This window comes from Pteropus alecto, unplaced genomic scaffold (assembly GCF_000325575.1).
Source record: "Pteropus alecto unplaced genomic scaffold, ASM32557v1 scaffold125, whole genome shotgun sequence".
Taxonomy (NCBI): domain Eukaryota; kingdom Metazoa; phylum Chordata; class Mammalia; order Chiroptera; family Pteropodidae; genus Pteropus; species Pteropus alecto.
The window spans coordinates 2,547,202-2,559,236 of record NW_006436888.1 but is presented as its reverse complement, the minus strand read 5'-3'; the positions used below and the strand labels follow the sequence as shown (position 1 = coordinate 2,559,236).

At 47.3% G+C, this 12,035-nt stretch overlaps 1 protein-coding gene across 1 annotated transcript in view; it reads left to right on the top strand.

The window, feature by feature from the left end:
• Window positions 1-9,622, top strand: part of FHAD1 (forkhead associated phosphopeptide binding domain 1) — a 110,160-nt gene extending 100,538 nt beyond the window's left edge. Inside the window, exon 31 of the mRNA XM_025048631.1 lies at window positions 7,241-9,622. Coding sequence (XP_024904399.1) covers window positions 7,241-7,357 — 117 coding nt within the window. The 3' untranslated portion in view covers window positions 7,358-9,622. The remainder of the gene's footprint in view (window positions 1-7,240) is intronic.
• Window positions 9,623-12,035: the final 2,413 nt, after the last annotated feature.

The following is a 12,035-nucleotide window of genomic DNA, read 5'->3' as shown; positions in this document are numbered from 1 at the left end:
ATCTGAGCAAATGACCCAAGAGACAAGGAAGCGTCTAACCCAGTATCTCAAGGCGAGAGAGCACAGAGGAAGCGCAAGTATAGTTTTGGCTAATGGGGCAACCATCCTAGGCTCTAAATGATTAGGGGACTTTGAGACAAGGTCATAAGAAAAGAAGGTGAAGGGAGGAGTGGGGAACCCCAGGAACCCCTAACCTAAAAATGAAATAAGTGGATGAAAGTGGGTACAAACTGGAGCCAAGTATGAGGATGACAGAGGGCCAAGTGAGACAACCTCTTCACCTGTCAACGGAGGGAGCCGCATCTGACTGTGCGCTGTCTGGGAAATGAAAACCCAGAGCAGTACGGATGGACGTGAGGCTCAGAAGTGTTCTCGGAGCAAAGACGGTGTTGGGCTTTCCCTAGAGAGAACGTTGTGCGATACAGTGAACAACATCCCTAAGAATAGCGACGCAGTGCTGGCTGGGCCATGTCTGAGAACAGCTTTGAGGCAGACCTATGTCATCAGAGCAGTCCCAGCGAGCTCAGGAAAGTTCAGGAAAGTTCAGGGAAAGCAGGTGGGGCGGGGGGCAGGCTCTGCCCTTCAGCACTCAGCTGTCCGCTGATTGAATTGAATCCAGGAAGCTACTTTAGAGCCGTGTTCAAACTGGGGTGCCCTAGAGCCCTTCGGTGCCAGGGAAGGGTGTGACTCTCCACACACACACACCTCACTTTCACGAGAGAAGCTCCCCATTATCTGTTTTCTATGCCAAGTTCTTCGAGGGATTTTGCTTAAGCAAAAGTGTTTCGCTACCAAAAAAAAAAAAAAGGAAGGGAGGTTGTTGGTTTAAAACCACTGCTTTATACTATCTGGGAATTTGGATGACGGTGGCTGTCTGCTGAGCTTAGTTCCTCTCAACTAAGTTTGTGATAAATATTGAGTGGCTGCAGGCTCAAGGCCTTTTCCATGGAAAATGCCTGGAGAGCAAGTGTCAGTAAAACACAGGCACACGAGCCTTCATGGACAGTGTCTGAGAGCTGGGTTAGCATCCTTTTGTAAGAATGGAAGAGACTTACAAGCTCCTAACCTCCCGTCCCAAAAGATGGCCTTCCTTCCCCCGTGAGTTCTGTGAGCATCCAATCGGATTGCCAAATTGTAAAGGGGGTAAAACTAAACAAAACAGGAAGCCCAGTGAAATCTGAATTTCAGGTAAACAATAGTTATTTAAAATAAATATGTCCCAAATATTGCATGAGACCTATTTATACTAAAAAAATTTCTTTGGTTTCATTCCGAAATTCAAATTTAACTGAGCATCCTGTGTTCTACATGGTAACCCCACAAACAAACATGTCCTGAGCCCCAAGCAGATGCCAAGGGGGTAGGCGCTAAGGCAGAAGTCACAAGATGGCAGCCCACAGATGTATTTCATTTGGCTTATGGGTTTTTTTTTTCCTTAAGTAACATTTCAAAATGGCATTAGCATGGAATACTCTGGTTTTTCAGCCTCTCTGGAAAATTCGGAAGATGTGGCAACACTAGGCCCAGGGTCCCACGAGCCGCCATCTTCCAGGCCCTAAGAAGGCCCCGGGCTTGTGGGTTTGCTGCCGTCCCCACCTGGCTCACCCCACCCACTTCCTTCCCTTCCCTGGCCTCTGTGAGCATCAGGTCGGTGGCCCCAGTGGATGCTCAGGGCTCTCGGAGAGCGTTCCCTTCCCAGCACCCCTGCACGTTCACCTGCCGGACAATCAGTCTGTGAGGCAGGCCCCAGCTTGCACCCTCTCTCACTGTTGTGTCCCCCATACCTAGGGGATGCTTTTTCATCAGCAAACGGTCCCTGAGGTGCGGGGTCTTCAGGGGACCTGGGTCAGCAACAGTAATCAAACCCCAGGGGAACGGCGAGCTCCAGATTTGTGGTGATGCTGGCTCCCACACAGGCCCCTGCTGTCCCCGCCCGGGAAGTTGATGCTCCTGGCTTCTGTCGTGCCTGGGCCTGGGGGTGCCAAGGTGGACGGACACCCACTGGATGTCTATAGCCTCTTCCACTAGTCTGGGAGGCTCTGCTTCCAGCTAAAGCAGACTTGTCCCCCAGAGGAGTGCAGTGTGTCCCCAAGGTCCCTCGGTTGACCAGCGTCCTCTCAGATTCCTCTGGAATCTGGAACAGAGACCCCCTGGGGCTCAGCAGGGCAGGGGGGCATCGCCTGAAAGCCGCGTCCCTTCTGCAGACCCCCCCATTCGTCCCTGGGGAAGCCCAACATTCCATCCAAATGGGTGGCATCTAAAAGTTGAGAGAAAAAAATCCATTTTTCTTTGATGCAAAAGGAAGGAATAAGCTAAATTTTGTCATTATTCTTTCTGTATTAAAGAGACGAATGTTTGTAGAGGTCATGAAGAACAAGATGCAGAAGTCAAATCTCCAGGTGAGCCAGGAGAAATGGGAAAACAGTAGGATGTCAGCAAGACCCCACGGACAGTAATCCCACGTCTGTTACGTATTGAGCATTTAGTATGTGTCAGGCTCAGAGCTGAACACTCAGTGTGCATTATTTAATCTTCACAGCAACCCCATGGGGTTGGTGGTGTTATGATCCCCAGTTATCACACGGAGTGTCTAAGGCTTAGAGACTTTAAGTAATTTGTCCGGAGCCACACAGCTCAGCGGGAGAGCTGGCATGCAACGAGGAGCCGACACCCAGGTGAGCGCTGCTTGCCCTCCTGGAGGGGATACACGTCCAGGTAATACATCTGATACATTTCTGGCAGCCTTTCTCTTGAATTTCAAGGAAGCATATCCTTTAGAATTCTCTTTTTTAAGAATCGAGTTTTAAATCTGTGGAAACGGTGCCATTCACAATTCAGCCCTAGAACTGGAATTGGCCCAACCCACAATCCCGCTGTGCAGAAGGTAGGAGCGAGCTCTCAGGAAGCTTGAAAACACATTTTAGTCGAATGAGAGAGAGGAGATAGATTCGAGTTTGATAAAAGGCCACAATCATTCCGAGACAAAATTGTCATGGGAAAAAAATTCTTTCCTGGGTAAGGGACATTTTTGGAAAACAGAAGCCTCTTCTCAACCAACTCACAATTGTCTTAAGACTAGAAGGTGGTTACTATCCAGAGCAGGATGCTAGGACAGAGCGCGTCCAGAGAGCCCCCCCTAGATCTGAGACCTTTGCCACCCTGCAGAGTGGGAATGGCTGGGCGGCTTGTCACTTATCTATTCATATATGTGGCTGAGCCTGGGAGCAGGCAGAAACCACCCCACAGCTAGATTTTGTCTGAGGTCCCCCTGGGGACGTAAGATGACAGAGGAGATAATGGGGTGGGCCCTGGATATCGTAGCAGCATTGGCTGCTCTGAGACAGGAAGCCTGCGGGATTTCAGGCTGTCTCTGGGCTTAACAGAATGCAGGCAGATGGCGGTGCCTCAGCTAAGAGCAAAGAGCGAGCTCCCCATTCTTCCAGCCCCACAGCCCAGACTTAGAAGTTTGGCGTCTAGGACCTCCTCGGTGCATAAAGGTTTGCTCCAGATTGCTTGCAAAGTGTAGCTCAGGGTCTCCTTCCTTCACACTGTGCCTTGACTCCTTAGGGGGATGGAGCCATCGTGACCACCTTGAAAAAGACAGGACATGTAACATCTGCTTATAAAAGAGCCTCCATCTCTAGCAGGCTTCGGAACTGGCAGCTCCTTCCTTTTTAAGGCTGTGGGGTTTTGTTTTCCGTCCTCCAAAATGCCATTCGTTGATTTTTTTTTTTTCATTACAGCTAACAGTCTTTTATAATGATTTGTCAGCTGTATGCTAAAATCTTCTAGTTAATAAATATTTATTGAATACCTAGTCTAGGCCACCTACTGTGCTACCCCCTAAGGATGGAAGAGTAAACAAAAAAGTACCCTCCCGGCCCTGACTCATTCAACAAATATTTACCAAGAGCCTACGATGTGGCAGGTACTGTCCAGGTGTTGGGGTTCACTCATGAATTCTCAGTGGTGGCAGTATTACTCCGAGAGAGCGAAAAATTTTTTAGAGCCTACGATGTGGCAGGTACTGTCCAGGTGTTGAGGTTCACTCATGAATTCTCAGTGGTGGCAGTATCACTCCGAGAGAGCAAAATTTTCTTTTTTTTTTTTTTTTTACTGTGTAAAGCACACAGGGATTAAAGCCTAGAGAATATAGTCAATAATATTGTAATAACTATGGTGCCAGGTGGCTCCTAGACTAATCAGGGGGATCACTTTGTAAGTTATATAAATGACTAACACTATGCCATACACCTGAAACTAATAGAAAATAATATCAAATGTCAACTGTAAATAAAAAATAAAAATAAGTAAATAAAATACTCCAAAGTTAAAAATGCATAAAGCACGGATATACATACGGTGCTATCTGTAGTATTAAAATTTCTTAGGTGTGGGAGCAATTAGGAGAAAATGTGAAGAAGGCTCATTAGGGAGGGACGATAATGAAAGAAAGGGTGGGAAACACTGGTTTAGATCAAGGAAGAAACGCACAAAACTGCCTTTCTGGCTTACGTTCTTGGGCCATTTTTTAAAAAAATAAATAAGTACTAGTAATGATGAAATCATTACTTTGTACAAATGTTTTGAAGACAAAGGACAGTGGACTAAGCTCAGAAGCATATTTCACAGGGACCCGCCCGTCCAAGGGCCAGCAGAGGCCTCCTGGGAGAAGGGTTGTTTAAACGGAGGCCCGAGGCTGGGTGGGAATGAATGGGCTGGGGTCTTTCCAGAGCCGATGCTTGCAGTCAGTCACCTGCAGCAGGCCTCGGGTTGTGTTCTGAGTTAATTTCCATCTGGGCGTCACTATGTTAATGACTGGTTCCTATCCCTGCCTTTTCATTCTAAGAGTGAGCCATGTGGCTCCAAACATCTGTGGACAAAAAAAAAAAAGGGGGGAGGGTACATATACTAAACCTGGCAAACTCAGGAAAGGCCAGCATGACGGACCCTACAAACTCAGAGAGCGAAAGCAACCACATAGGATGGTCCAAACATAAAAATTCCTAACTCGAAGCAGGTCCTAGCGGGTAGTCACATCCTAGGCCTGTAGCTTCCTTGACCAAGGTCAGTCCTTACCAGCAGTGAGCCCGTCTATTATCTTTTTGCATCTGAGATAACACACCTTTGAAATGTCAGGGTCATCTCCTTTTCCAGACCCCTCAGGGCACAACCAGGGCAGGAGGCCACAGACCCCTCAGTGCCGTCTTGCCCCACGTACTCTCTCTGCGTGCTGTAAATGTCAGTTACCAATTAACATCGTACCCACCAATGGAAAAGAAGCGCGTGTGTCTCTATTTTACCTTTTTATCCACTTCCTGAGATTTCCCTGCTTTGCTTTCTCCCGCCCCCTTAACCCACCACCAAAGGATTCCATGTGACCCTCCTTACGTCTCCTCCTTGGATTCTAATGTATAAAATAAGCTACAAAACTGCCGTTCTCTGGAGCATTTTCTCAGTCTGTTGAGATTTTACTTCCTGGCAATTGTCAATTTGGCTCAAATAAACTCATAAAAATTCTCTACAGATTTGGACGTTTCTTACATCGACACATGCAAGCTGAATGCATGGCACTCGCCTGTTGTCCCCAGTTGAGGGTGGACCCTCCCAGTGTCCCCTGTCCTTCCTGCCCGCATGTGCATTTTCACATTCCCCGTTCCCCACCTCTTTCTTTTCCCAGTCAACCATCCTGTCTGCCTTCTGCTGTCCCCACCCTTGTCACTCAAAAAAGTGGACCAAAACTTGCTGCCCGGTGCTTCCTATCCCCAGCTCGTGGGGCCAGGGGGACCCTGGACTGGGGTCTCTTTCCTTTTAACAAACTTTCTGGCAGCCAGCCCCCCACACTGGGTCAGGACACTGGCATTTGGGAACCATCCAGAGCCAGCAATTTTATTGAAAATCAAATTAAAAGCGCTATAAAGGAAAGGTGGTTTCAAGGGAAAAGGTTTTGAACTTTTGCTGCCAGCTTTCATTTTCCCTGGCATCCTGACCATGTTATACTTTGTGGGCTAGTGAAGCGATGTTAGCCCTTCTCGCCCTGGAATGATTTGGAACGCAGAGTCTCAAAACACATCCAAGGCTCCCGCCAGCCACCGGCACAGGTTTCAGGAGGTAATGCTCAAACCTGTCTTAAAGCAAAAAGAGCTCAAACGGTGGTTCAACGGCGCCTTCCATTGAAATCCACCCAGAATCTCCTCTCAGCCCCTGAGGAAGACAGCACGGATATTCTGGTCCCTATTTGACAAATGAGAAAACCAAGGGTCACGTAGTAAGAGGCAGAGCTGAAATTCAACGACCCACAGCCCCCTCCCCCCAGGGGTATGTGTGTCCTCATGGTTGGAGTCAAATGTGCAGAATGTAGGGCTGGAATTTGAAGCCTGTTGGAAAGAATCTTGCAAGTTACGCTATCTACAGTAGGTGCAGAATGAACTGAGAGAGCCTTAGGTTTGCAATGAATAGAATCTATGCAGACAGAGGGAGGGGGCTTTTATAGGACACTGAAGTGAGTGCTTCTTAAAAACTAGAGGTTAAAAAAGAGTCCGGCCTCAAAAGAGAAACGGGTAAACTGTCAGATCCCAAGTATCACATCTGTTACACACACACACACCTCCTCTCTGCATCTCTCCGACTCTCTGCTGATATTGTCTCTTTCTGGTCATGTGACAGGAAGGGATGACCTCAAGGTCCCCCAGCTCAAACAACCAGGTCAGGAAGCAAGTAGCATCTCAGAGCCCATTAACCCCAAATCCTGAGAGTGAGCATCTGAAAAGTCCAGCCTGTGCCAAATGTCTAGTCAACTGTGACCAGCGCTAGGGTCACACGCATGGCTGCCAGGAGTGGGGACAGTGCTCAGAAAAGGGCTAAACAGGCCCCCTCTACTATCCAGCATTTTCTCCTCCTTTGACATCGCCTGCATAAGACACATGCAGTTCAGTAACAGCTTTTCAGGAGAAAGAAAGAAACTCCATCACAATGAATGTGCCCATCCTGAGAAGCTCTTGGTTTCAAAAACATGAAAAATGTTACCTGTATAACTGGAAGGGTGGACACCAAAATATTTATAATGCTTACCTTGGGTATGATAATGGTGGATCATTTTAACTTCCTTTTGCTCATAGCTATGTTCTATTTTGTTTTGTTTTACAACTTTTTATTTTAAATAAAACACATTTGAGTGGAATGTTTTGGGATCTCGCTGCAATTCTAGAATTTGTGCATTTGTTTCTTTTGCTCGTTACAGGTTGGAGCCAAAAAAGCCGCCCCAAAGATGGACCAAGAAAGAGAAAAGCTGAAGAGAGATACTTCTAGCAAATCCAGCCAGAGTCTTCTGTTCTCTAAGCCTAGCGGAAGGAACTAGAATTGTCACCACGCCCAGCCTTACGTGATCCTCCGTGAGTCAAAATGACTCTTCTGTGTCAAAATACTAAGATACTTTTGTAGGACTTTAAAGGTTGTTACCCTGGTGTGTTGCTTCCTAAGCTGGTATTTTGTACAATGCTATATTTCGGAGTATCTGGGGCGAGGGGTTCTTTTTAAAAATACCTACGCACGGGCACATACTCAGGCATATGAAGAATACAGGTTTGAAACCTAGGCTCCTAGGCCTGGTAGATACAATTATGTGGTTCCACGTTTGAGTCGTGACATATCACACATCACACCACCAAGAGGCGCCAAGAAACCCACAGTCAAGAAAACCCGTGATGGACGGGGGCCACAGGACAGAATGGTAACCTCAGGGCTGATGGGGCCATGGTATAGAGCATTTATATGTGAGATTATTTTAATACATTTAGAATGCCAATCCATTCTTAATGCTTGCATAATAAAGGCTAACATTTATATGGCACTCTGCCATTTTCAAAATACTTCTCATCTAATCCTCTCCCAAGCCCTGGGAGGTACATAGTATTATGCTCCGCATTTAACACGTGAGGAAGCTGAGGCCCAGCGGGGTTAAGTGGCCTGTCTGAAATCACACAGCCAATACATTCGAGGGTTGGATCTAGAACCCAGATGTCTAATTCCATCTCCTACTTACCATTAGATGGCCCAGTGGTTCAATTCCCCAGCCATAAGGACAGACCAAGTACCTAGTCACCAAAGAGCACACACTGCCCAGGTGGACACACCCTTGATTTAGGGTGTGTGGAGAGACCCTCATTCTCCTTGCTCCACTGTCTGCTTCTCCCGTGTTAGGCCCTCTCTCCAGCCACCAAATCCCCTGCTGCCCCTCTGCTGTAGCCAGGACCACCAAACACAATGGGAGGAAGGGCCAGAAGTTGTGACTTATCACTGATTTACTATTTTTTAAAAAGCCACAATAAAAATATTTTGATATTTCAAAACCAGATGCATTCTTTATACTGATTAGAAGGACATAGGAAAAATTATTCGTGTGATATTCCACTGAAGGGCCATCTTACACAGAGTTAGGATCTAAAGTCAGTGAGAAAAGTGAGTATTACCTGACCTGAAAAATACTCTTGAAAATTCTGGAAATTTTTCATAAGGAATCTGATATCATTTATACTGTACCATAATCCAAAAGTCCAAAACAGCAGGTTTTTCTCCAGCACCAGAAAAGATCACTTGGTCAGGCAGTGGTTCAAGCAGCTGGCTCATGTTTTGGAGCCAAATTATGTGGGGGGGAAAAAAATATGTTGTTTGTTGGTTGAACATGTATATTCGAATTTGTATAAGTTGAATGTAATGCCTATATGACTCTTCTGTATTTTAGGTCTTTCAAAGGACATGTTAATTTTTATCATATGAACATGACAACCCATAATGGCAATTTCTTTTCTTCACCTCTGGAACTAGCTTTTCGGGCATTTCCTCAGCCACACGCCCCTTTCTCTGAGAACGCACCCCACCCCCAATCAGGTTTGCCCTACCTAGTGATGCTTTCTTGGCCACAGCTGGTTGGTTGAGGAGTAGATACCCTACCCAAGCCGGATCAATCAAATTTCTCTTCCAACTCAAGCTGGGCCAATCACCACCTCTTTCTTTGATGTTTGGAGGTGAGACCTTGGAATGCCACACAAGTCATTAGTGGTGCCGGAGCTGAGCGTCTTGGTGCAGTCCCAGGGCTGGGGTGGCCATGTCCCCTCTTGCGTTTGGAGAAACAAAGCCAGTCTTCAGAGAGAAAAGGCTGGGGTAGACACGTAACGAGTGGAGACAAGAAACCACGCCCCCCAGGGAGACAGTGCAGCAGAGTCATCTCCTCTCTGTGCTATGTAAATTGAAGGCTAAACGCCTTGATTTCCCAGCCTCCCTTGCAGCTCGGGCCGGCCATGTTGTTCAGTGCTGGCCATTGACATGTAAGTGAAGACCACTGAGAGGGCTTCTCTTCTGGATTAAAAGGCGGGACTTCAGTAGGAGAGAGCTTTTTGCCCTTTGTCCTTTTGCCTTGTCTCCTTTTTGTCTCCTGGAGCTCAGACTTGGAGCTGGAGCAGCCATCTTGGGGATCATCAGGTGACAAGCAACGGGCCGAAGCCCACCTCCAAGGACAATGGAGTGGAAAGACGAGAGGGGCCTGGGGCAGTATCCCTGTGTCCTGTACCGTGCCTGAACTGCCTACCTCTGTACTTCATGTTGTATAAGAAAATAAATCACCTGTTTAAGCCACTGTAGTCAGGTGTACCTGGTTGTGCTGTGGAACAGAACACTCAAAACTTAGTGCCTGAAAATGACAAATATTTATTATTTCTCATGATTCCGTGAGTCACACTGGGCCCCTGTATTGGTGTGACTGGGTGGCTGGGCTCGGGCTGGATGGTTTAGAATGACTTCATTTACATGCCTTGTCACCAGCAGGAAAGCTGGGGTAGGACAGTGGTCTCAACTGGGGGAAATTTTTTCCCCCAGGGGACATTTGACAATGTCTGCACACAATTTCGGTTGTCACAATTGGAGGACAGTGGCTCTATTATCATCTAGTGGGTAGAGGCCAAGGATACTGCTAAACGTCCTACAATACACGGGACAGCTCCCCACAACAAAGACTATTTAATCCAAAATGTCAACAGCAACGAAAATGAGAAGCCCTGCTCTCGAAAGGCCTCAGCTGGGACAGTCTGTCTCTGCTTGGCACGATCTCTCACCAGCCAGGTGGCTAGACCAGGCTCTTTCTTATATGGTGAGCTCAGGTTCCCAAGATCAGCAGGACACAGCAAGCACCGAAGCACAAAAACTTTTCAAGTCTCTATCTGCCTTAGGTTTGTTAATTTCCCATCAGACAAAGCAAGTCACATGGCCAGAGTCGGCTTGGGAGGGGCTCCAAATTTTTACAATGTACCCACATCCAGAGTTCTGTTTTCCTAGGCGGAATGTGTTCCAACTGATACTGACGGAGAAAGTTAATTTGCTTCCTGTTGACTTTCTGGCTCCTAGTCTCTTTCCTTCAGAAAGCCAGTTCTGACCAAGGATACCAGGTACCCTTGTATCACTCAAAATTATTTTGTAAACAGCAGAAACCTCCTGTGGCTAAGTTAAGCAGCGAGGGCGTTATGGAAAGGGAACGAGGAAGCTTAGGGAATCGAAGGGCAAGCAAACCTGAAGAGTCAGGACAGGCAGAAACTGGCTTTCCTTCCCCCAGAAAAGCCCCCTTTTTGCTCCAGCTGGCGTGAGTTTCTGTTATTTGCTACCAAAATGACCTTTACGAAGACACTCTGCTTATACAACGCCCTCTGAGAAGCTACCAACGACATTTCCCCTGGAGTCGTATCAAGGGACAACAAGGGACCTGCAGTCCCCAAACCCTCCCGATCTTCTGAGTCCTTGAGAAGCTAAGACAAACAACTTCCTTCCACCCTCGCCAGTGGCAGCCCATTTGGTTCTCGGATTCGTGACTTTGCAGATAAGGTGCCCTTCGCTAGCAGCTTGGCAGAGCCACCAATGCCTGCTGTTGTGGAAACCAGAGTCTGCGGGGGAAAAAATAGCTTCCGGATCTACATTCCAAAGCATGCTTCTGATAAGCGAGTGGTTTCCAATTTTTTAGGGTCTTAGGAATGAAAGCCGCACCCTGACGCACCCAGCTAAGGCTGCTGTGTTCCTCTGTTCCATTCTGGCGCCTCCTGGAGCCGGAGTCCAGGCGCCCGGTGAGGGTGGACTATCTCGGCTTATCACTTGGCCTCATTGCCATCGAGATGTGCCACTCGCATCCGTCTGCTCAATGTCCTGAGTTATTTTGGGCCAATTCATGACCTTATGTGCCTGCTTTTGTTTTTAAACATTTTTCTTTGCCCGTGTGTGCCCCAGGAAGCCATCACAATGCCTCCATCCTGCGGTGTGAAGTCTTAACGGGCTTCTTGCTTTCAGTTTTCTCTCGTTTTTAGCATATTGCTTTCATTTCTAAGACCTTACGATTTCAGAGGCAGAAAACATTATCTCATGGCTAAGCGTGGTCTCATCATCATAGAAATCAGAGATGCCCTTTGACTGATAAATCACTTTCATGGTTAAACAACCAGACTTCATTCATTCGGGATGAATGAAGGATACCTAGTCTGGGTACCTACTATGCTCTAGGTACTTATAATACTGTGCTATGACCTCATGACCTTGACCTTTGCTCCCCTTGCTTTTCACGTTCTCATCTGCCGCTCTCCTGAAAAGGAGTCGAAATCATTAATTTACTGGATACGCGGCATGGCAGAGCCCACCTTTGACATTCATGCCCCCTTTTTTCGGCTTTCTGTGGGATCACTGCTGGGCATTCTGCAGAGAGAACTGTATGCAGCAGCGACCCCCTTCTGAAAGTTTCTTTGTGACTTTCAGCAGCGATTCTCTTTGTGAAGCTGAATAGCTAATAATAGCCAACTTTTTATAGTGTCCTCGCCAGCCATCAGACACTAAGCGCAGGCCACACAGTAACCCACTTAGTGCTCACTGTGCGTATCGCTTCCATTCTACCTGTGAAAACGATGAGTAAGTAAGTAACCGGCCTGAGACCAAGAGCGCCAGGTCCCAGACTTCATCCCCTAACTGCTCCACTGCCTCGTTTTCCTCAGCAAAGTCTGGGAACCAGCTGG